The sequence below is a fragment of the Lepus europaeus genome, chromosome 23, assembly GCF_033115175.1.
Source record: "Lepus europaeus isolate LE1 chromosome 23, mLepTim1.pri, whole genome shotgun sequence".
NCBI classification, from domain to species: domain Eukaryota; kingdom Metazoa; phylum Chordata; class Mammalia; order Lagomorpha; family Leporidae; genus Lepus; species Lepus europaeus.
Genome location: NC_084849.1, coordinates 9,160,997 through 9,185,687, shown reverse-complemented (window position 1 = coordinate 9,185,687; position 24,691 = coordinate 9,160,997). Strand labels below are relative to the sequence as shown.

General features: G+C 50.9%; 1 protein-coding gene across 4 annotated transcripts in view; it reads left to right on the top strand.

Annotated features, from left to right (window-relative positions):
- HECTD4 (HECT domain E3 ubiquitin protein ligase 4) overlaps positions 1–24,691 on the top strand; it is a 205,048-nt gene that overhangs the window by 162,280 nt on the left and 18,077 nt on the right. For all 4 annotated transcript variants that reach the window (XM_062182491.1, XM_062182490.1, XM_062182489.1 and 1 more), the window contains exons 50-61: positions 742–979; positions 3,622–3,758; positions 4,216–4,342; positions 7,586–7,723; positions 9,481–9,617; positions 11,070–11,230; positions 17,075–17,256; positions 18,227–18,432; positions 18,720–18,850; positions 19,120–19,325; positions 20,571–20,750; positions 23,182–24,488. In XM_062182491.1, coding sequence (XP_062038475.1) covers positions 742–979; positions 3,622–3,758; positions 4,216–4,342; positions 7,586–7,723; positions 9,481–9,617; positions 11,070–11,230; positions 17,075–17,256; positions 18,227–18,432; positions 18,720–18,850; positions 19,120–19,325; positions 20,571–20,750; positions 23,182–24,488 — 3,150 coding nt within the window. The remainder of the gene's footprint in view (positions 1–741; positions 980–3,621; positions 3,759–4,215; positions 4,343–7,585; positions 7,724–9,480; positions 9,618–11,069; positions 11,231–17,074; positions 17,257–18,226; positions 18,433–18,719; positions 18,851–19,119; positions 19,326–20,570; positions 20,751–23,181; positions 24,489–24,691) is intronic.

Genomic DNA, 24,691 nt, shown 5'->3' with positions numbered 1-24,691 from the left:
GAAAAGAGGCTAGGCCAGCTACCCAGAGTCCAAGGCACCAGTAGACACCCGCCCATCCACCTGGCTTCTCAGGACAGCCCATGCTGTGGCCATTCTTCTGATTAGATGTTAAATGAAGTGCGCCTTAGGGTGCTAAACAAAGTTGTTTTTTTTTTTTTTTTAACTTTTATTTAATGAATATAAATTTCCAGTGTACAGCTTATGGATTACAATGGCTTCCCCCTCCCATAACTTCCCTCCCACCCACAACCCTCCCCTCTCCCGCTCCCTCTCCCCTTCCATTCACATCAAGATTCATTTTCAATTCTCTTTATATACAGAAGATCAATTTAGTATAAAGATTTCAACAGTTTGCACCCACATAGAAACACAAAGTGAAACATACTGTTTGAGTACTAGTTATAGCATTAAATCACAATGTACAGCACATTAAGGACAGAGATCCTACATGAGGAGCAAGTGCACAGTGGCTCTTGTTGTTGACCCAACAAATTGACACTCTACTTTATGGCGCCAGTAACCACCCTAGGCTCCCGTCATGAGTTGCCAAGGCTATGGAAGCCTTCCAAGTTTGCCGACTCTGATCATATTTAGACAAGGGCATAAAAGACAGAGTGAGGATAGTAACCAATGATCCTAAGAGTGGCATTTACCAGGTTTGAACAATTATACGGTGCTAAACAAAGTTTTAAAAAATGAACTTCAAGTCCTTTCAAACCCTTTGTTTGCCTTCCTTTCCAGAATACCAAAACTCGAGCTAACTTTGGCTCCCGCCCATTTGCCTATGCTGAAGGGCAGGCCCACCGCAATGCTGCTGACCTGTGCACTGACCTAGCAGAAGAGATCAGCGCCAACTTCGAGGCCTTACCCTTCGCCATGGCGTCTGACAGTGACAACGATGCTGGCACCAGTATTGCCTCAGACCCGGGCACTCACGGGCCGCCGTGCCGGATCGCTGCTGTGGCTACCGCTCAGCAACGTAAGTCCCCTCCTCCTAAGGGCCCCGGCTGCTGGGGGACGTGAAGGCCAGGGATTCCATAAATCCATTTAACTTGGGCTTGCAGATTCAAGTGCCTTTTGGTAAACGGCAATAGGCCCAAGAAAATGGGGAACCAAGAGGAAGCAGGAACGATACAGAAGGTGTTACAGAACGCCTACCACTGCTGAGCAGCAGCAGAATCGTGTAAGGCAACTAAATATGCCAGAATTTCAGAAGAAATCTCATTTTACAATATACTTATTTTTTAACACGGAGGTCACTGGGGCAGGTGTTTGGCATGGCAGTTAAGACATAGCATGGGTTGCCCGCCTCGCATTTTGGAGTGCCTGGTTTGAGTCTCAAATGTTTCCAATTCCAGGTTCCTGTTAATGCACTCCCTCAGATGCAGCAGGTTCAAGTAGTTGAGTTCCTGGCCACCAATTTTGGGAGACCTAGATTGAGTTCTTGGCTATTGTATCTGGGGCGCAATCCAGTGGATGGAAGATTTCTCTCTCTCTTTCCCCTTCCCTCTCTCCCTCCCTTTCTGTTCCTCTTGCTGTTTCTCCCTCTCTCACTATCTCTCTGCCTTTAAAATAAATAAATTTTGGAGGACCAGTGCTGTGGCATACTATGTTAAGCCTCACCTGCAGTGCCAGCGTTCCATAAGGGCACTGATTTGTTTCCCGACTGTTCCTCTTCCAGTCCAGTTCTCTGTGTATGGCCTAGGAAAGAAGTGGAGGATGGCCCAAATGCTTGGGCCCCTACACCCACGAGAGAGACCTGGAAGAAGCTCCTGGTTTGGATCGGCTCAGCTCCAACCATTTCAGCCATTTGGGGAGTGAACCAGCAGATGCACGACCTCTTTCTGTCTATAACTCTGTCTATCAAATAATAAATAAATGAATCTTTAAAAAATATATAAATTTTTTAAAAAACAAAGTTATTGGGACCGACACTGTGGCATAGTGGGTCAAGCTGCTGCCTGCAGTGCCAGCATCCCGGATCAAGTCCTGGCTGCTCCACTTCTGATCCAGCTCCCTGCTAATGCGCCTGAGAAAGCAGCAGAAGATGGCCCAAGTCCTTGGGCTCCTGCATCCACGTGGGAGACCATGTGAAGCTCTTGGCTCCTGGCTTCAGCCTGGTGCAGCCCTAGCCATTATGACCATTTGGGGAGTGAACCAGCAGATGGAAGATCTCTCTCTCTCCCTCTCTCCCTCTCTCCCTCTGCTTCTCCTTCTCCTCTGTAATTCTGACTTTAAATAAATAAATCTTTTTTAAAAAGATAGAAATTAGCCTGATGAGAACATAGCCCAGTGGCAGATGGTAGCAAGAAAAATAAAGTAAAACAAACTAAGAGTAGGAAATGAAGATGCATTCTGGGAGGGAGAACACCAGAATCTTAAAAAAAAAAAAAAAAAAGCTAAAGTCTTTGAAGAATAATCAAATGCTAATTTTGGAATCTAGGTGGTGGATATATAGCTATGCACTACAGAACTTTTCTGATCATTTGAAAAATTTCACAATAAATTGAATAAAGCAAAGCTCACCAAACTAAAGATGTCCACAGGCCAAATGTGGCCCAAAGGATACTGGTTTGAAAACTTTTGAAAAATAAATCAATAAAATACCAAAAATAAATTTAAAAAATAAGTATCTTTACAAACAAAAAGAAAACTGTTTGTTTTGTTTTGTTTTTTTTTAATTTTTGACAGGCAGAGTGGATAGTGAGAGAGACAGAGAGAAAGGCCTTCCTTTGCCGTTGGTTCATCCTCCAATGGCCGCCGCGGCTGGTGCACTGCGTCCGGTGCACCGCACTGATCCGAAGGCAGGAGCCAGGTGCTTATCCTGGTCTCCCTTGTGGGTGCAGGGCCCAAGCACTTGGGCCATCCTCCACTGCACTCCCAGGCCACAGCAGAGAGCTGGCCTGGAAGAGGGGCAACCGGGACAGAATCTAGCGCCCCGACCGGGACTAGAACCCGGTGTGCCGGTGCCACTAGGTGGAGGATTAGCCTGTTGAGCCACGGCACCGGCCAAGAAAACTGTTTTGAGTCTGTTTAATTCTTTTTCATGGTGAAGAACTTGGCAAATTCTTCTCTTCAGCTAAATGAATTATACTCATTTTAAATACTGATTGATTTGAAAGACAAAGTTACAGAGAGGGAAAGACAGAATGAGAGAGAGAGATCTTTAATCCACTGGTTCACTCTCTAAATGACAACAATAACCAGGGCTGAGCCAGGTCCAGACCAGGAGCCTGGAACATCCATCCTGGTCTCCTATGTGGGTGACAGGGGCCCACGCACTCATGCCATCTTCCACTGCTTTGCCAGGCACATTAGCAGGGAGTTGGATCATAAGTGAAACAATCCGGACTTGAACCGGCGCTCGTGTTGGTCTCCAGCATTGCATGTGGCGCCTTAACCCACCTTGCCACAACACTGGCTGGCCCCACCCACTTGAGGACTCGGAGTACTCATGGATGACAGTTACTCTGGGGCTCTGTGCTTCACGGTTCCTCGGTGTCCTGGGATAGCCGTTTTTGTCATGCGAATTAACAGAATCCTGTTTGTGCAAGGTGAGAAGTGCGTGCTTCTTCCAATGTGCTCTTGCTGAGGAGTCATTGTCACCATGCTTTGTTACAGAATATGACAGCGACACCTCCTGTCATTACAAAGTGGAGCTCAGCTATGAGAATTTCATCACCTCCGGGCCAGACCCTCACCCGCCTCCCATTGCTGACGATGAAAGTGATGATGATGACGACGACGACATCCCTCAGGTAAGAGACCTGCAGGCAGCGTCAGCTTAGCTCCCTGGTCGCTAGGATTTGGTGTGAGGGTGCAAGACTGGTGTTATCGCACATCCAGTTACATCATTGTGCTTGAGTGGTAACTGGAGTATTGGTTTTTCTAAACCACCCAGCAGTAGCTGTGTCTGTTGGGTTCTTTTGCCCAAGGAGATGCAGGACTTAGAGAAATGACGTGGTTTCATAGTAACTCAGCAGTAAGTTCAGAAGCCTGCAGAAGTGTTCCGTGACTTTCAAGGGAAAGGAAGAGTTTGCCTAGTCAAGCTGTCCCTCCCTGGCATTGGACATGTGCGTTTAGTGCAAGGGTGTGTACCTTGCCTTTCTACTCCTGGTGTTGGAGGGAGGTAAAGGCCCCAGGAGAGACGTGTGTTAAAATGCTGTGGCTGCACCAGGCGTTCCTTCTCTGCCCGTGAGTTTCCTTCTCTTCCAGGAGGACCACTATGCCCTGCTGGTGAAAGCATGGGAGACCAAGGTCTTTCCTACCATACGACGACGCTTCCGCAACGAAGCAGAGCGCAAGTCCGGCCTGGACCAGATAAAGGGGGCTTTGCAACTAGGTGCGTGCTTCTATTCTCCTCTGGAGCGCTGTCATGGCTCCGCAGCTCAGCTCTAGATGAGGACAGCACCTCAGGAGAGGGCTCGTGGAGTGTTGTGCCAGACTTACCAGTGCCTCTGTCTGGGCCTTTAGTGAGCACTGTGGTCTGCTGCTTGTCTTGCTGAGCTCTGGTTTGCTCATCAGTTTGACTCAGTGTTTTGGGCTGATGAGTTGTTGAAATGAAACAAATGGTTGTGATGGGAAGCTGTAGGGTGTGCTGGTGAACAGTTATGTCTGAACTCACCATTTGCCAGCTGTGGGAGCTTGGGGAAGTTTCCTAATGTCTGTCTCTGGGCTTTCCTTATCTTTAAAATGGAGTCAGTAATAGTAGCTATCTCATTTATCTGAGAAACAATGAGCTAGTACAGCTAGCAGACATAGGAAGAGCTCTGTCCCGTAGAAAGCCTTCAGTTTCTATCATTCTAAATCACAGTGATGATGATGGGGAGGCGCCTCTAGCAGGAAGCACTGGCAGACCTACGTCACTAGTGCAGGCCACGTTATTAGCAAGTCTGCAGTACCAGAGTGATGATGGTGGGGCGGCTTCTCTAGCACTGTCATCAGGTCCCCCAGAGAATGTTAGTGCAAACCAGCTTTGTGCTCTACTCAAGGTAACTGGCGGCTCCCCAGGTGGTCCCTGACTCTGCCTATTAGACAGTGGAGTATTCTTTTTCTCCTTCCCACTATTTATCTTGATAATATTGCAAAGTTTATTGTTCCATAATCTTCTAATATCAGGCCTCAATTTCCTGTTTATTCCATCTGATGCTTCTTTCCATATGTATCCTTCTCTAATAAAAGCCCCTTTTTAAATTGTGCTTGGGGGCCAGCATTGTGGTACACCCAGCTAAATCCCTGCCTGTGAAAGCAGCAGCCCATATGAGCACTGATTCAAGCTCCACCTTCTCCGAGTCTGATCCAGCTCCTGCTAATGGCCTGGGAAAGCAGTAGAAGATGGCGCAAGTGTGTAGGCTGTAGCCACCATGTGGGAGACCCAGATGAAGCTCCTGGTCTGAGCTTTGTCCTGGCACAACCATGGCCATTGCAGCATTTGAGGAGTGGACCAGTGGATGAAAGATCTCTCTGTCTCTTCCTCTCTCTCTCTGTAACTCTCTTCTCAATTAAATAAAATAAATCTTGCGGGGCCAGTGTAGTGGTGCAGGGGGTTAAGCTGCTGTCTGCAGTGCCGGCATCTCATATGGGCACTGGTTCTATTCCCAGCTGCTGCACTTCTGGTCCAGCTCCCTGCTGATACATCTGGGAAAGCAGTGGAAGATGGCCTAAGTGCTTGGGCCCCTACACCCACATGGGAAACCTAGAAGAAGCTCTTGGCTTTGGCCTGGCCCAGCCCCGACCATTGTGGCTATCTGGGGAATGAACCGGCAGACAGTAGATCTCTCTGTCTCTCTCTCTCTCTCTCTCCCTCTGTAACTCTGCCTTTCAAATAAATAAGACTTTTTAAAAGATCTTAAAAAAATATTTTAGGGGCTGGCATTGTGCCACTGTGGGTTATGTTGCCACCTGTGATGCTGGCATGCCATGTAGGAACCAGTTCAAGTCCCAGTTGTTCCACTTCCAATCCAGCTCCCTGCTAAGCAGGGGAAGCAGTGGAAGATGGCTTGAGTGCTTGGAACCTTGCCAACCACGTGGGAGACCCCAGTGGAGTTTCTGGCTCTTGGCTTTAGCCTGGCCCAGCCCTGACCATTGCAGCCATTTGGGAAATAAACCAATGAATGGAAGATACCTCTCTCCCTCTCTCTTTCTCTCTCTCTCTCTCTCTCCCTCTCCCTCTCCCTCTCCCTCTCCCTCTCCCTCTCCCTATTTCCCCCTCTCCCTCTCTCTGTAGCTCTGCCTTTCAAATAAATAAATAAATCCTTTTTTCTTTCGGCTGGGCCAGGCTGAAGCCAGGAGCCAGGAACTTCATCCAGGTCTCCCACATGGATGCAGGGGCCCAAGGACTTCAGCCATCCTCCACTGCTTCCCCAGGCACATTAGCAAAGAGCTGGATTGGAAGTGGAGCAGCTGGGATGAGAAGCAGTACCCATATGGGATGCCAGCATTGCACATGGTGGCTTAACCCATTACCCCACAATGCAAGCCCCATAAATAACTGTTTAAAACCTGTTTTTAGATAAATTGTACACAGAGAATTGTTGTGCCCTTTCATTACAGCAAGGCCAGTGGGGGAAAATGGCAGATAAGTGTGATGGAGATGGGCTTTGTTTAAAAGCGGATGTCATCAATACCCCTTTACCCACAACTGCCTGAGCTCTGTGGGATCTGAGGGAGCAACAGCAAATGCTGGCTTTGGGCCCCACCTCATGGTATTCCGCACAGAACTTTTTTTCAAGTCTTTGGACATTCATTTGGTTCATTAACTAATATTAGCTGTTGCTATCAATATGCTCTCCTCCCAGTAAAGGACAGAATAAAACTCAGTGCGGAGAGAAGTCTGATACAGGAGTGGGCATTTGGTGCAATGGTTAAGACGCCACTTGCCTCACCCTCCTTCCATACCCGAGTTCCCAGATCCAAATCCCAGCTTTCTTCCCGATACCAGCTTCCTGCTAATGCGCACCCCAGGAGTCAGCGCAAGGGTTGGGTCCATCATCAATGTGGGACACCTGGATTGAGTTCCGGGCTCTGGCTAGTGTGAGCACTGGGGAATGAACTAGCAGATAATTTTCTGTCTCTCTTTCTCTCATTGCTTCTCAAATAAAGAAATAAATTTAAAAACAAAGACGTTATTGATATAGCTCTGTCTCTCCTAAATAAGCAACTACTATATATGTAGTAAATAGCAAGCGCAGTACAAAAATATAGAAAGTAAGAAGTAAATATTGCCCTCACTCTCTTCTTCCTCTGTATTTGTCCTTGGTTCTTTTGAATTAATGGAATAACTACATAATAATATACCATAAATTTTGTGTTAGTGCACTCTGGTTATCTCCATTTTTTTGTTATTTATGAATAGCGCTACAGTGAGTGTGCACCTTTGCACACCTGTACTGTTGGAGGAGAGATCCGAGGGACTCCTAGAAGGAGTATATTCCGTGTTTTAGGCTTGGTAGACCCTGCACAAGTACCTTCCCCACAAGGCTGCTCGCACACACAGCGCTTGGGAGAGTCTCCGGGTACAAGTCAGTGTCGCGGTCGATGTGCAGGTCGTGAGCCTTGGGGGTCACCCAGTGCTGTGTGCTTTCAGGCATGGTGGATATCGCCCGGCAGACGGTGGAATTTCTCTATGAGGAGAACGGTGGTATCCCGAGAGACCTTTATCTTCCCACCATTGAAGACATCAAAGACGAAGCGAACAAGTTCACTATCGATAAAGTTCGGAAAGGTAGTGCTTTCCTCAGCTCACCTGTGGATTTTCTGTAGATGAGAAGTTGAATTTCCCCAACCCTGAGCCAAGCAGCTGGTGGCTGTCCTTGGGTGACCTCCTTTCTCCGAGGACTTGACTTCTTCCCGGCTCTCCCATGGGTGGCCCTCAAGCACCTGGGGAGGCACGCGTAAACATTTGGTGTCTGGTAGCTTTGTTCACCTTCCTAGAACTCACTAGCATGAGCAGTCGTACAAGGAGGGCAGTCGGTCTGGGTCAGAGTCCAGATAGGCCTCTTGGGCTTAGTCCTGGCTTCCAGGTTACCCCGCACCTTTTAGAACTTGAACAAAATGTGTCCTTTTGATTAAACGCCTCTTTTTTTTTTTTTTTTTTTATAGAAAGCTTTCATAGGTACAACTTTTGGAAAAGTCTTTTGCACATTTGGAGAAAATACAGAAAAGCACACAAAAAAAGAGAATTTAAAGTTACTCATTTTTGGCTGGCGCTGTGGCTCAACAGGCTAATCCTCCACCTAGTGGTGCCGGCACACCGGGTTCTAGTCCCGGTCGGGGTGCCAGATTCTGTCCCAGTTGCCCCTCTTCCAGGCCAGCTCTCTGCTATGGCCCGGGAAGGCAGTGGAGGATGGCCCAAGTGCTTGGGCCCTGCACCCCATGGAGACCAGGAGAAGCACCTGGCTCCTGGCTTCAGATCAGTGCAGTGCGCCAGCCGCAGCAGGCTGGCCACGGCCGCCATTAGAGGGTGAACCAATGGCAAAGGAAGACCTTTCTCTCTGTCTCTCTCTCTCTCACTGTCCACTCTGTCCAAAAAATAAATAAATAAATAAAGTTACTCATTTTTAGAGTTGCTAGATGATCTTCAAAAAATAACAGAACATCATGGTCAGGCGCAGGAGTATATATTTATTTTTCTTCTCCTCCCCCCCAATATAATTCAGATAATCCACCCCTTTAAAGTATGTAATTTGGCCGTTTTAGCATGTTCATAATGTTTTGCAGCCATCAGACTATCACCTCTACTTCAGAACATTTTTATCCCCCAAAAGGAAGTCGTGTGCCCTTGTCTTGCCTCTCCCTGTCTCAGAGAACCTCTACTCAACTTTCTCTCTCTGGCTTTTCCTGTTGTTGATACTTCCTTTAAATGGAATCCCATAACCTGTGGTCTTTCGTGGCTGTCTCCCTTTACTTACTGTAATCTTCAAGGCTCCTGGAATTGTAGCATGTACAGTCCTTCCTTCCTTTCTATGGCCACATAATATTCCATTTTGTGGACAGACCATGTCATATTTATCCATTTATTCTGTGATGGACATTTGAGTTTTCGCCACCCTTGGCCCCTGTGAGTAACACTGGGTTCAGTGTTTGTGTAGGAGGCTTTGTGTGGCCCTGAGTTTTTGTTTCTCGGGTAGGTGTGGGAGTGGAATTGCTCAGTCATTCGGTAACTTTCATTTCCCTAATGATGAGTGACTAGTGTTGAATATCTTTTTATCTATCATTTTTAAATTTCTCTTTAGGGGAATGAATATTCAAATATCTTGTGCATTTTTCATTAGTTTATTTTGTCTTTTTATAATTACACTTGAACAGTATCTATACCATTTTGTTGTATTACCTTCCAGAAGGAGCTGTGTTCCTTTTCTGGTTACACAAAATCAAGGACATTTCCTGCTGGGGTGTACTCAGACCACAGGTCTAACACACAGGGTCCCAAGACGATAATGATATTCCTCCTGAACAGATTCCCCTGTCTCCCCTCCTCAGGCCTCACAGTAGTAACCCGCTCTCCAGACAGCAACAACGTAGCCAGCAACGCTGTTGGAACCGCTCTGCCGAAGTTTGCCATCCGAGGGATGCTGAAAACCTTTGGGCTTCATGGAGTCGTCCTGGATGTGGATTCAGTGAGTGACCAGCCATTCAGATTTCTTTCTTTCTTTTTTTTTTTTTCTTTAAGATTTATTTTATTTATTTGAAAGAGTTACAGAGAAAGATAGAGACTGAGAGAGAGAGAGAGAGTTCTTCCTTCCACTGATTCACTCCCCAAAGTGCCACAACAACCGGAGCTGAGCCTATCCAAAGCCAGGAACCAGGAGCTTCCTCCTTGTCTCCCGCGTGGGTGCAGGGGCCCAAACACTCCAGCCATCTTCCACTGTTTTCCCAAGCACATCAGCAGGGAACTGGATCAGAAGTGGAGCAGCTGGGACTTGAACCTGTGCCCATATGAGCTGCCAGTGCTGCAGGGTTGATGTTTGGGTTTTAACCTGCTGTGCCACAGCACCAGCCCATGGCCCTTCAGATTAGGAAGTCTGTTATGTGCACTGAGACTGTCATGGCCAGACTCCAAATACCTTAAGAAGTGATTGCCCAAGAGGCTGGCACTGTGGCATAGTGAGTAAAGCTACCATTTGTTGGGCCGGCATCCCATATTGGCACGGGTTTGAGACCCAGCTCCACTTCTAGTCCAGCTCCCCACTATACAGTAATGTGCCTGGAAAAGCAGCAGAGGATGGCCCAAGTACTTGGGCCCCTACACCCATGTGGGAGACCCGAAAGAGGCTCCTGGCTCCTGGCTTTGGCCTGGCTCACACATTTAGGAAGAGAACCAGTGGATGGAAGATCTATCTGTATCTCTCTCTCTCTCTCTCTCTCTCTGCCTCTGCCTCTATGTAACTCTGCCTTTCAAATAAATAAATCTTTTTTAAAAAATTATGATCCAGTTGGGTTTCTCTTCAGATTAGGAACAGAGAAACAAGCATATGGGCTATCATGGCAGATGGCTTGCCTGCCTTTGTCATGGGCTCAGGTCAGAGCTGATTACAGAATATATGCGCCTGAATCTCAGTGAAGTCGGTGCCTTCAGACCACACTGCCTCTGCCATTGTTTTCTGCCAGCCTGGTCCCAACTGTTGCTACATTGTATCTGCCCACATTGCAAGGGACAGTTCTCCCATTGTCCTTGCTGCATGGAGGATCTGTCGTTGGCACGATTGTTATAGACACAGCTTTGTCAGTTTGATCAGCTCACTGACTCCCCCAGCCCCAGTTGCCCTCTCTGTAAAGTGAGTACTTCCCCAGCTTGCAGGGCTCTCCCCTGGGGCTCAGCGAGATTTTTGGAGGGGTGGGGATTTGTGAAGGAAAGATGGGAACATGAGAGGCAAAGCCCAAGCTTTCTTTTGAAAACCAGGTCCATGGCGTGAAACTAGCATTTATTTTCATAGTCTGGTTAAATAAGTAACATACATATTATATGTGTGCGTGTGTGTGTGTGTATATATACATATATATATATATATATATATGATAGAAAAAATCAGTGCTCAGAAAATCACATAGACGTTTTCTCCCTGTTGCAGGTGAATGAGCTGGTGCAAGTAGAGACCTACCTTCGGAGTGAAGGGGTGCTGGTGCGATACTGGTATCCCATTGATATGTTGGAGCGGCCCCCAGCTGGCTACCGAAGGACCGCCACCAATGGCTTGGTCACACTGGACAACACCAACCTTCAAATTCACAGGTGAACTGAGCCTGCTCTCCAAAGGGGCACAGGCCTCCACTTCCTGGGTTCTAGCACGCATACTGCTCTCCTTACAGCACGGGATGCTCGTTCCCCCAGAACACATGCCCTGTGCCCACAGCCCTCGGTTTCCTCTCCATGCCTCGCCTCTCGCTCCTCTGCAACTTCCAGAATGATCTGTTGGATCAGATCTCCTCTCCTGTAAACCTTCCCATGGCTTCCTATTCCCACTCATTTCTATTCCAAGCTCCTCTCCTACCCAGGGCTCTGTATTTGCCCAGAACCTGGCATGACCGTCTCATTCTCGTCACTCAAGTTTTCACGAACAGTCACCTCAACAAAAAGGTCTCCCCACACCATCCACGGGAGCCATCAGGTCACTTCTTCTCATAACTTCTCACCCAGGACTTCATACTTTTGCTTACTGTTGTTTGGTTAAAACTTGTTCTTGTATCTTCTCTCTGGGCTTTGGCTTAGTCATTTTTTTTTTTTGAAAGATTTTATTTATATATTTGAGAAGTAGAGTTACAGATACTGAAAGAGAGAGACAGAGAGAGAAGTCTCCCACCTGCTGGTTCACTCCCCAAATGACGACAACGGCCAGAGCTGGGCTGATCCGAAGCCAGGAGCCAGAAGCTTCTTCCAAGTCTCCCACACGGGTGCAGGGGCCCAAGCACTTGGGCCATCCTCCACTGTTTTCCCAGACCATTAGCAGAGAGCTGGATCAGAAGAGAAATAGCTGGGACATGAACCATCATCCTTATGGGATGCGGGTGCCACAGGCAGGGGCTTAGCCTGCTACACCACAGTGCTGGACCCTGGCTTATTCTTTATTAGAGCCCCTGTGGCTGCATCTGGGCCACAGCACACATTGCAGACTGAAAGATTGGTTGAGAAACCTCTAAACATACATGATGCTCACATGGCTAGAGAGGACTTTGACAGGCTTCTGAGGCATGGATGGTGGGCGGGGCCTGAACAGGCCGGTGAGGGGACTGGAACAGTTTCTGTACAGCTTTGTTCCTGATGACGTCAGCCTTTGAAATCTGTGGTGAAGGGGATGGGGCGCACTGCGTGGGTTTTCAGCCTCGCGCACTTGTGCAGCTGCTGTGTGGTCTTAGGCACCTTGTTGGTACTGTTAGACTTCCCAGGAGGGAGGAAATGGCAAATCAGTTTGTTTTGAATTCTGGCATGAGAGCCTTACGAGCTGGCGTGGATGGGAGAAACGCCCCCTGAGGCAGCTGCTTAGTGGCTTCTTGTTGACCTTCACTTCGTAGCTCTACAGAGTTGTCAAGTTTTATGTTGGCTTCTTTCTTTCTTTGCCATTACACCCAAATCTGAGTGATGAGACAGTAGTATTTAGTTAATTAGGGTCAGAAAACGTCAAATGACCCATTTTTTAGTTACATTCTCACTGAAGTGATATTAATTATAGTGACTAGCTAATAAACTATAGGGAGTCACCACTCTGCTTAGTATTAACAGAATGGATTCTTTAGCAAAAATATAATTCTAAATGAAACTTGTTTCAGTTCTAAGTGAGACTTAGTAATGAACTATGTTTCTTTTTTTTTTAAGATTTATTTTATTTATTTGAAAGAGTTACAGAGAAGTAGAGACAGATAGAGAGGTCTTCTATCCGATGATTCACTCCCCAGATGGCCACAATGGCTGGAGCTGAGCTGATCCAAAGCCAGAAGCCAGGAGCTTCTTCCAGGTCTCCAACATGGGTGCAGGGGCCCAAAGACTTGGGCCATCTTCTACTGCTTTCCCAGGCCATAGCACAGAGCTGGATCGGAAGAGGAGCAGCCGGGACTACAACCGGCGCCCATATGGGATCCCGGCACTTCAGGCCAGGGCTTTAACCCACTGCGCCACAGCACCAGCCCCAGTAATGAACTATGTTTTAAAAAGATTTATTTATTTATTTGTAGGGCGTAGTCATAGAGAGGGAGAGACAGAGAAGAGAGGCTTCTTCCCTGTGCTGGTTCACTCTCTAAATGCCTGCAACAACCACGGCTGGACCAGGCCAAAGCAGGGAGCCAGGAGCTCCATCTGCGTCTCCCACTTCGGTACCAAGAACCCAGGCACCTGGGCTGATGCATCGTCGGTTGCCTCCCAGGCACATTAGCAGGAAGGTGTATTGGAAGTGAAGTGGAAGCAGAGAGGCTGGGACATGGGATGTGAGTGGACCAAGCAGCAGCTTAACCTGCTGCACCACAATCTGTCCCACCAATGAGCTGTCATTCGAGGTATATGGCACTCACCTTGTGTTCATCACATAGAAACACCCACAGGGAACCAGCTTAGCTTAGCATATGAGATGCCTGCACCCCATAGCGGAGTCCTGGGCTCCAGCCCAGTTCCAGCTCCAACTGCAACGTGCTGCCAAGGCAGACCCGGGAGGCAGCAGTGATGGCTCAGGTAGAGTTCCTGCCACCCACGTGGGAGACCTGGGCTGTGTTCCTGGTCCGTGCTACAGCCCCAGCCCCTCACTCTAGCTCGAGCCCCAACCACAGGGACTTATAAAGACCAGTGGGTGGGAGCATGCTCTCCCTCACTCTCACTCTCTCTCTGGACCTCAAATAAAAAATAGTAAATGGAGCCGGCGCCGCGGCTCAGTAGGCTAGTCCTCCGCCTTGAGGCGCCGGCACACCGGGTTCTAGTCCCGGTCGGGGCACCGATCCTGTCCCGGTTGCCCCTCTTCCAGGCCAGCTCTCTGCTGTGGCCAGGGAGTGCAGTGGAGGATGGCCCAAGTCCTTGGGCCCTGCACCCCATGGGAGACCAGGAGAAGCACCTGGCTCCTGCCATCGGAACAGCGCGGTGCGCCGGCTGCAGTGCGCCTACCGCGGCGGCCATTGGAGGGTGAACCAACGGCAAAAAGGAAGACCTTTCTCTCTGTCTCCCTCTACTGTCCACTCTGCCTGTCAAAAAAATTTAAAAAAAAAAATAATAATAATAATGATAATAAATGGGCCGGCGCCATGGCTCACTAGGCTAATCCTCCGCCTGTGGCGCCGGCACCCCGGGTTCTAGTCCTGGCCAGGGTGCCGGATTCTGTCCCGGCTGCCCCTCTTCCAGGCCAGCTCTCTGCTGTGGCCCGGGAAGTCAGTGGAGGATGGCCCAAGTGCTTGGGCCCTGCACCTGCATGGGAGACCAGGAGAAGCACCTGGCTCCTGGCTTCAGATCAGCGCAGTTCCAGCCATAGCGGCCATTTGGGAGGTGAACCAACAGGAGGAAGACCTTTGTCTCTCTTTCTCACTGTCTTACTCTACCTGTCAAATAAGTAAAAAAATAATAATAATAAATGACAAAAATATTAATGCCCACGGGGAGTTTTTTTGTTTTTTGTTTGTTTGTTTTTTGACAGGCAGAGTTAGACAGTGAGAGAGAAAGACAGAGAGAAAGGTCTTCCTTCGTTGGTTCACCCCCCAAATGGCCGCTATGGCCAGTGTGCTGTGCCGATCTGAAGCCAGGAGCCAGGAGCCAGGTGCTTCCTCCTGGTCTCCCATGCAGGGCCCAAGCACTTGGGCCATCCCCCACTACACTCCTGGGCCACAGAAGAGAGCTGGCCTGGAAGAGGAGCAACTGGGACTAGAACCTGGCGCCCATATGGGATGCCGGCACCGCAGGCGGAGAATTAACCAAGTGAGCCACGGCGCCTGCCCCTATAGCTTTTTTTTAAAAAATCATTTATTTATTTGAGATATAGAATGATGGGGGTAGGGGCGGCTGTGCTGTGGTGTAGCAGGTAAAGCCACTGCCTGCACTACCAGCATCCCCTGTGGGCACCGGTTCAATCCTGACTGCTCCCCACAGCTCTCTGCTAGGGCCTGGGAAAGCAGTACGAGATGGCCCAAGTCCCTGGGCTCCTGCACCCATGTGGGAGACCTGGAAGAGGATCCTGGCTCCTGACTTCAGTTTGGCTCAGCTATGGCTATTACAGCCAACTGGGGAGTGAACCAGCAGATGGAAGACTGATCTCTCCCTCTCTCTCTCTCTCTGCCTCTCCTTTTCTCTGTGGACCTCTTTCAAATAAAGAAATAAATCTTAAAAAAAAAAAAAAAAAAAAAGAATGACGGGATGGAAAGCTGGGTGGAGGGGAAGGCAGGTGCAAGCACTCTTCCATCTGCTGGTTGTCACAACAGTGCCAGGCTGAGGCCAGGAACCAGGAATTCCATACAGATCTCCCACATAGGAGGCAGGAACCTCAGCGCTTGAACCATCATCTGCTATCTCCCAGGTGCATTAGCAGGAAGCTGGATGGGAAGCATGGAGTAGTCAGGACTCAGATCAACACTTTGATATGGGATGTGGACATCCCAAACAGTGGCTTAACCCACTTTGCCACAAGACCTGTTCCTGTATTAGCTTCACTGAGACATAGTTCATATAGCATACAATTCACCTACTTAAATACACAAGTCAGGAGTGAGCGTGTAGCCTAGCAATTAAGATGCCTGAATGGTGGGGCTGGCATTGTGGCATAGCAGGTTAAACTGCCACCAGCAACACCGGCACCCCATAAGGTGCCAGTTAAAGTCCCTGCTGCCACCCGTGTGGGCGACGTGGACTACCCAGGTGGAGTGCCATGCTTCTGGCTTCAGCCTGGCCCTGCCCCAGCCATTGTGGCCACTTGGAGAGTGAACAACTGAATGTAAGATAGCTCTCTTTCTCTCTCCTTCTCTCCCTGTAACTCTGCCTGTGAAATAAATAAATAAATCTTTAATAAACAAAAAGTGCCTCTCCCTGTGGAGGGCCTGGGTTTGATTCCTTTGCTGCGACTCCTGATTCTCGCTTCCTACGAATGCACACCTTGAGAAGCAGCGTTAATGGCTTAAAGTGATTGTGTTTCTGCCATTCGCATGGGAGACCTGGAGTACGTGTCTGGTCCCTGGCTTCAGCCAGGCCCAGCCCTGACCTTTCCGACCGTGTGGGGAGTGAACCAACAACTGATGGGGCTCTCGCTGTGCGTCTCACCCTTTGTCTTTCTCTCCTGTCTCTCTCTGCCTCACAAATGTGTAAATAAAGTGTTGCAACAATGTGCACAGTATCCTCACAACCGTACAGATATCACCACAGTCGGTTTTAGAGCTTTCATCTCCCTGGAAAGACATCCCACTCCCTCTGGCAGTCATCACCATTTTCCCCATCTCCCGGCTTCCACCAAATGCTTTAAAAAAAAAAAAAAAAAAAGTACTTATTTATTTGAAAGCCAGAGTTACAGAAGAGAGAGGGAGAGACAGAGCAAGATGTTCCCTCTGCTGGCTCACTTCCCAGATGGCAGCAATGATGGCCAGGGCTGGGTCAGGCCAAGGCCAGGAGCCAGGAGCTTCTGCACCCCCTGCCAAATTCTTAGTTTGCTCCATTCTGGACTTTTCATATAAATGGAGTCACCATATGTGGCCTTTGTGTCTGAATTCTTTACATAGTATAATATTTTCAAAATTCATTCATAGTATAGAGTGTTTCCACATTTCATTCTCTCTTGTTGATGAAGCATGTTTTATTATGGATAGAGTGCTTAGTTAATGGGCATTTCGGTTATTTGCACTATTTGGCTATTATGAATAATGCTGCTATGAACTTTCATGTACAGATTGTGGTGTGGACATATATTTCCATTTCTTTTTTCACAGTGCTTTCTGGGTTGGGAAAAAACCAAACATAATGAAATGTGATTTTTTATTTAAATCACAAGTGACTCATTTGGGGTACAGAATATGGGGCTGGAAGAGAAGTTTATGGCGGTGTAGTCCTCTGCTTGGGCACCTTGCGGCCTGGTCCGGGGGTGGGGCCCGAGCAGCGGCACTCAGGGCGTCTCCCCTGCCTCTCCCCTGGCAGAGAGCTGCTGCGCTGCGAGGCCGCGCTGGCCAGGCTGTACTGCCGCATGGCCCTGCTCAACATCTTCGCCCCCAAGCTGCCTCACCTGTTTACCCGCCTCTTCCACATCCCTGCCATCCGGGACATTACCCTGGAGCACCTGCAGCTGCTGTCCAACCAGCTCCTTGCTCCTCCTCTCCCAGGTGAGACGGCTCTGCTCTGTCACCCCAGAAATCAGCACAGATTAGAGTGGCCCCAACCTGAGCCAGGCTCCAGGCAGGAGTCTGTGTGCTGTCGTCACTGGCACATGACAGGGAGGAGAGGCACAACGCGGTACTGTTAAGCCATGTGGATTAAGGAGCTCAGTTGTCTTGGATGCCTTGTCACTCTTTGAAACATGTCAGATACTCCCCTTTGTCCTTAATCTGTTAAGCATTCACTGAACTCTCCAAGCTGGCTCAAGGGAAAGTTAAGAAATATTTTGAAGCCCAGTCACTGAAGTGGTGCTGCGTTCAGATGGCACTGGGGAGGAAGGAACGCGTTCTCAAACTCCACACAGGCCTAGTAGACTCCTGGTGACCTCAGGGAGCCCAGTCTCAGCGGGCCAGCTGGAGGATCTTTGTTAGCCCGCAGCCCTGGGACTGAGGGCTGAGATGTGTTTGCTCCCCTGGGGAACGCTAAGTGAGTCTGCCCTTGGCCCCATCCAAGGCTGAGGGGCCCTCTGCCTGCCTCTGGCAGCTCAGCCTCCAGCCAGCTTTCCTAATCGTGCGGCTCCTGAGAGGGGAACAAGAGGATAGGGCGCCCCCCACACCCACTGACAGGCAGCTGCCTTCCAGCTCCCAGCCACAGGGTGCCAGCCAGGGCGGCTCCACCTGAGGCACCCTGGCTGCCACCATGCGCTTACTGCACAAGCTCTGGGGACCCTGGACTCCAGCAGAATCGCTTTTATGTGTTCAGTAGGCTTGGGCCTCTATGTAAGATTTTATTGTAGGAAATAGTATTGGTGCTAAAAAGAGAGGTTAATTGGCAATAGATGTTATCCAAGACCTTGTGTCCGAGATAAGCTGTGCAGCGCAGGTTATCTGATGGGGTGTTCGGTGTTGGCTACTTGGGCTCTCAAGGCCTCTGGCTGTCTTGGTTCCTGTCAGCATCTGCTTTCTCTCCTGTCCTCAGATGGCACCATCAGCTCCAGCTCCATCCTCCTGGCGCAGTCCCTGCAGCACTGCATCCACTCCCAGAACCGCTCTGCCACAGACCTCTTTTACCAGGGCAACTCCCAGACAGTGAGAGAGTGGCTCAGCGTGGCCATCACCCGCACCCTGCACCAGGGAGAGGAGGGCCTTTTGGAGCTGACGAAACAGATCTGCTCCTTCCTGCAGGTAGAGGTCTAAAGCTGGTGACCCCTTCTTTTAGCATGGAAGTTTTACGGGCTTGCTGAAACATCGTTCTCCTTTCTCCCCCCCCCACCCCACCCCCACCCCCATCGATGTCCTCCGCTTCCCTGCTTTGTCCCATCCGCAGTTTCATTCCCTCCAGGGGGCTTTTTTGTCCTGCATCTCTGACAGTATGTGCACTGGCTGATCTCTTTTGCCTCGTGAGTTGGGAAAATGAAATGCTATCCCTTGTGTCTAGCCCATGGCTTTCTTCATTAAACGTCTCTTTGCAGACAGCACCAGAGCAGTTCCCCTCCGAAGAGTTCCCAATTTCCGAGTCCAAAGTCAATATGGATGTTAATTTCCCCGGGGCAGCTTTTGTTGTTGTGTCTTGCAAAGAAAGTCAGTCTGGATTCCGCAAAGAGTAAGTGACCTGTTCTCACGAAGATGGCCATGGGAGAGAAAAGCCACATGGATTCTGGTGACGTTCGCAGAGGGAAAAAAAACTCCATTGTTCTTGTTCTTTAATGCACACCGTCTAACAATAATTTATAGTTCTTCCCCTACTTCCATGTTTGGGGAATTGGTCTTTATAGTTCTAAAATGTGGTAGAAACAACTTATGCCCAGTTCTCATTTAACTTCCTTCCGGTGAAAAAGCATTGCTGAGTCTCGCTGGCCCCCTCCTCCTCAGCTCCTCTCTGTACAAGGCGCCGTGGGCTCGGGTGCTGGTGTACGGGCTTGGCCACAAGGTGAAGCGGACTGGTCAGCTGAACCTCATCGAGGCTGCCTGCTACCCTCGAGACGCGTCCCCCGCCAACACGGGCCTCGCACCTCCCCCAACCGCTGACCAGTACCCTTCTGTCGTCCTCTCCACGGACAGGGTCCACATCAAACTGGGTGAGTCTCTTGTCAGCTCTGGGATGGGACTAGCAGGGAGTGATCCTCTGCTTGCCTTCTGTTTGGAGATACAGATATAAAGGACTTGGTAACCTGCTGGGATCACACTCCCATCAGCCATGGGCAGGACTGCTGGCAGCCACGTGTTCTGGAGGCTGGAGGTTTCAAGGCCTCCCTTTTCTGCCTGGCGGAGGCCTGACAGGCACCGTCTCGAGCCTGGGGGGATTTCCATGCCCTTCACAAGCGCTCTGGGCTGTGTGCTGTTCAGCGTGCTGTGACCACCGCGGTCTCCTCCTTGTCCCCTCTCAGACAGTAGTAATGCCAGCTGCCATTCTTCCAGTCCTCATTAAGACCGAGCTCTTGAGTGTGCAGTGTGGCTCCAGGGGCACTGGCCATGGCAGGTGTCTGCTCCCCATCTAGGTGGGAGCCCAAGTGCTCTTGTCGCCCTGGCGTCCTTTGTGAGGCCTCCATGGCCTGGGACTCAGATGAGGGCCCCACCTCTACAAGCCCTAAAGCAGTGGCTACCTGTGCCCATCATGCACCAGGGCCAGCTGACGTTCCAGGTTTCCACTGCCCAGAAGGTCACTGCCTGAAGCATCATTCCACAGTTATCACCAGGCAAGCACTCACACCACAGTGCAGAAACCCAGCACGTTCCCCGACTTGTCCAGAGCCCTGACCCTCAGGCTCACGTCTGACCAGTGCTTCCGGAGTGGCAGGGGTGCACCAAAGGAGGTGGCGGAGATCGGTCTTGGGACCCTTTTCCTCTTGCTTTGGTCCGACGTAGGCCACGGCAGTGACAGAAGGAAAAGGGGAAATGAAATCCCAGGTCCTGGTAGTGTCTTGAGTCTTGGGGACACCTTGCTGGGCCCCTGTGTGAGTGCACTGGTCTTCATGGGCTTCCGCTGTACACAAGGACTGACTGTGTCTTTCCCGAGCTAAGAGCTTGCAGGGAAGCTTCTTGGAGCCTGACTTCCTCTTCCCGTTCTTGTCCACTCAGCCGAATGAAGGACGTTTGTTCTCTGTTACTGTCACTGTCCTTTCTCCCCTCGGCGGGCTGGCTCAGTCTCCTCCGCACCTGCCGCTCACGAAGAGCCCGGAGGACCAGCAGTTACGCTTCCTCCCCCGGACCCCATGCCGGGCGGCTTTTCAGCCCCATTGCTCCACCTGCAGCTGGCAGCTCCTTTTTCGGGCTTTGTGGCTCCGTTGCCAGTTACATGCCTTCCTCCTGGACTCTCCTTCCAGGAGTGTCTCCACCTCCTGGAGCCGTGCTGGTGTTACATTCTCTGCCCTTGGAGTTCCCGTTGGCCATGGCCTTCGCAGAGCAGCTGCTGTCCTGGAAATCGGAAGACGGCGAAGGGAAATCGGAGGATGAGCCTGACACCATCCCGACGTCAGTCCTCCTGCTGGTGGTGGAGCTGCTAGGTGAGGGTGCCTGCCCCCAGCCCAGGGAGGGGCCGCACTTCTGTCCAGTGGCAGTCGTTGAAGTGGGCTTGTGAATAGATTTGAGTTATAGCCTATACTTCCAAATCCATGATTTGCAGAATATTTCCATTATTTTGGGGGATGGCAACTAAGCATGAAAACAAGATTATTATTTTTTTTTTCCAGGCAGAGTTAGACAGTGAGAGAGAGAGAGACAGAGAGAAAGGTCCTCCTTCCGTTGGTTCACCCCCCTAATGGCCGCCTCGGCCGGTGCTGTGCCAATCCAAAGCCTGGAACTGGGTACTTCCTCCCGGTCTCCTATGCGGGTGCAGGGACCCAAGCACTTGGGCCATCCTCCACTGCCCTCCCGGGCCACAGCAGAGAGCTAGACTAGAAGAGGAGCAACCAGGACAGAATCTGGCGCCCCAACCTGGACTGGAACCCGGGGTGCCGGCGCCACAGGCGGAGGATTAGCCAAGTGAGCTGTGGCGCCGGCCGAAAACAAGATTAATTTTAGTGTGCTTTATGTCAGTGCACTAGTGTGTGTCGTCGTTATAACTGGGAGTCGAGCGTAGCGTGTCAGTGAGCAGTGCTGCAGAAGAACTCATGACCACACAGCCCCTAAAGGATGGAGCGGGTTGCAAGGTCGTCTGCTCTGCACGTGCAAATCTACCCCACAGAAATTCTGCGTGGATGTGGATGCTGTGCCTGCCGAAGTGTTTGGGGATGAGACGTACTGACGTGTGCAACTTATTTTGAAATAACCAAAAGCAAAGTTGGGCTTTATTGATGAATAGAGGGCTGGATGGGGTGTGTGTGACATGTTCATGGGAGAATCTAGGTGATGGGTATAGGAGTTTTTACTGTATAATGTCTTCAACTTTTCTATATTTTTGAATTTTTTCATAATAAAATGCTGGAGGCTGACAAGGTTGCAAACTCAGGTGCCGTCAGGGTCAGACAGATGTGACCTCACTCCTGCCAGAATTGTTATTTCTTAGGGAAAAGCTAGGATCCAGATTTTGATGTGAATTTCCTAATTTTTAAATGTTGACAACTTTGCTAAATTCTTTAAAACATGCTGGAGGGGCTCTGAGGTGAGGCCAAAGAACCACCGTTGTGGGAATGGGATCTGTCGGGTGCGGTTTTGGTGGAGAGTTCTCTCCAAGGCTGCACTCCTACGTGGAGAGCCAGTGGAAGAGAAAGGGCGGTGGAGAGGATGAGAGCAGTTCTGGCACCTGAGGGTCTGGCCAGGGGCAGAGCAGCCTTGGCGCCTGTTCTTTGGAAGGCTCTGGGACAGCACGATCCCGACAGCCAGGGGCTCGTTTCCAATCAGAATTCTCAGACGGCATCGCTGTTAGTAGGGAGGCAGTTGAGCCCCTGTGTCTCAGGTGCCAGACCTAACCAGAGCCTCTCGGTAAGTCTGCGCAAGTGGCCCTGAGGGCTCCCCATCCCGTGATCGTGACCCTGTAGAAGAGCCATCTGGGTGTAGCTGATTGCAGTTTGCTCTCTTGTGGGCCGGGGGCTCAGCTCACTCACCTGGACACAGTCTTTATGTACTCATGATCCCACACAGCCCCTCGTCCAACATGAGTGTTCTCCACGGGCATTCGGCTCCTGGCGACATGAACGTGGGAATGTCAGCTGCACGCGTGTGGTCCCTGGTCCAGGCATTCTCAGGCCACCTTTATGGGATGTTTGCCAATCCACAAGTCAGGCCTGTCCACAGTTATTTAATAATTTGTGTTTAATCAACTCCTTTCTCCTTTTTTAAACTTAAATTTAGTTTAGGGGAAACTTTACATCCCTGCGCTGAACAGGAAGTTACTATCCCTTGCCATAATTTAAGATAATCATAAAAATAAATACAAGGAAGTTGTCAGAAAATCCTAGCTAAATACTGTTGCCTGCCAGAGGCTCTGGGTCTGTGGCCTGGTGCACTCTGGTAAGAACACGCCACCCACAGGGCGAGCTCTCTTGTGGGTGAAATGAAGACGAGAGAGAAGATGGCCATTTTCCCACACGTGGTATTTCTATTCTGTGCGCCCTCGCTAGCAAGTGTCCCATGCTTTGAGCAACATTGTTCTAGGCACTTCGCATCACCTTGCTTGAGCGCGGTGAGAGACAGAAAACAGCGATGCTGGCCTGGGCACTGCCGTCAGGCCGGCCTGCTGTCACGTAGCACAGGGGTTAAGGCCAAGGCCAGCCTGTCGGCTCTAGATCCTGGCCCCTCTCACAGCTGGAGGAGTCCAGGCCCATGCCTCGGCTCTCTGAGTCTCCATTTCTTCATCTGCAAGATGGGAATGAGAAACACAGTGCCCACTTGCCGCGCGGCTCTGAGAGGTGACTGCATGGAAGTGCTTAGGACGCGCCTGGCGTGCAGTGAGCAACGCCAGGTGACGCTGGATCTGCACTTTTATGTTTGCCTCAGGAAACTTCCTGTGGACCACGGACATGGCAGCCTGCATCAAGGAGCTGGTGTTCCACCTCCTGGCCGAGCTCCTGCGGACGGCGCACGCCCTGGAGCAGAGGAAGCGCCCCGCCGGCCTGTCTTCCTCCATCGCCCTCCAGCTGAACCCCTGCCTGGCCATGCTCATGGCCTTGCAATCAGAGCTCCATAAGCTGTACGACGAGGAGACCCAGAGCTGGGTCTCCGGCAGCTCCTGTGGGGGCTCCGGGGCGGTGGCCGTCGGCGACCAGGGCCGGTTCTCCACCTACTTTCACGCACTCATGGAGGGGTGTCTGGCAGTTGCCGAAGTGACCCTGCCCACCAATATGAGTGTCACAGCCAGTGGGGTGACCTCAGCGACCGCCCCGAACCTCAGCGACTCCTCCTCCTCCTCCTCCTCCTCCCCAGGACAGACGCCGCAGAGCCCCAGCCTCCTGTCCAAGAGGAAGAAAGTGAAGATGAAGCGGGAGAAGGCCTCCTCCTCGGGCAAGCGCCAGCCCCCCCGCGCCGTGGACTCGGACGCCGCGGTGCTGAGCATCGGGGGCAGCAAGCCCGAGGACATGCTGTGGTTCCACCGCGCCCTCACCTTGCTCATCATCCTCCGGCACCTCACCAGGAAGGACCCTCAGGGGCTGGGCGTGACGAGCGACGCCATCGCCGATGCCTGCCAGGCCCTGGTGGGCCCCACTGCCCACAGCCGCCTACTGGTCATCTCCGGGATCCCCACCCACCTGGACGAGGCCATCGTCAGAGGTGCTATCCGCAAGGCCTGCAACGCTCACGGTGGGGTCTTCAAAGACGAGATCTACATTCCACTGCAGGAGGACGACCCCAAGAAGCCGAAAGACAAGGCCGAGGGTGGCGATGGGAAAGCCGAGCCAGAGAAGCCTGTGGGCCTGGCCGGCTCAGACGGTCCGGAGGTGAGCACGTCCAGCAGCCTGGCCCCGGCCGTGAGCGCCAGTGCATCTGCCTCCACCAGCCAGGCCTCCATCTGCAGCTCCCAGGGCATCTCACAGACCGTCAGCGACCTCTCTGCGGACCCACCGCCCTCCGGACTTGAGCTGCCCATCCCTCCAGGCCTGCTGGAACCCCATGTGGTGTCCAGCCAGGAGAGCCTGGACATCTCCCTGTGCAGCACTGGCAGCCTGGGCAGCCTGGGCAGCCTGGGGGAGCCCCTGGACAATGCAGAGACAGCCTCAGTGTCGGACGTGGGCTCCATGTACACAGTCGCCTCCCAGCACAGCCAGCCCCTCGCGGCTCGCCCCATCAAAGGCTTCGCAGTTGTGGAGGTAAAGCTCTCACGCCTTGGCAGCCACGAAAATCGTCATCCATTTGGTTCCCCCAGCCACTTTAAACCTTCCCACGTTCTTTCTGGGGAATTAGCTAATAGGTGAAATTGGAGCATTCGGGGTCTCCCAGGGCAGGTCTTGGAATTAGCACAATGGTTCTCCTGGAGATAATGTCACCAGTAGTGAGCCCGCTGCCAACTGGG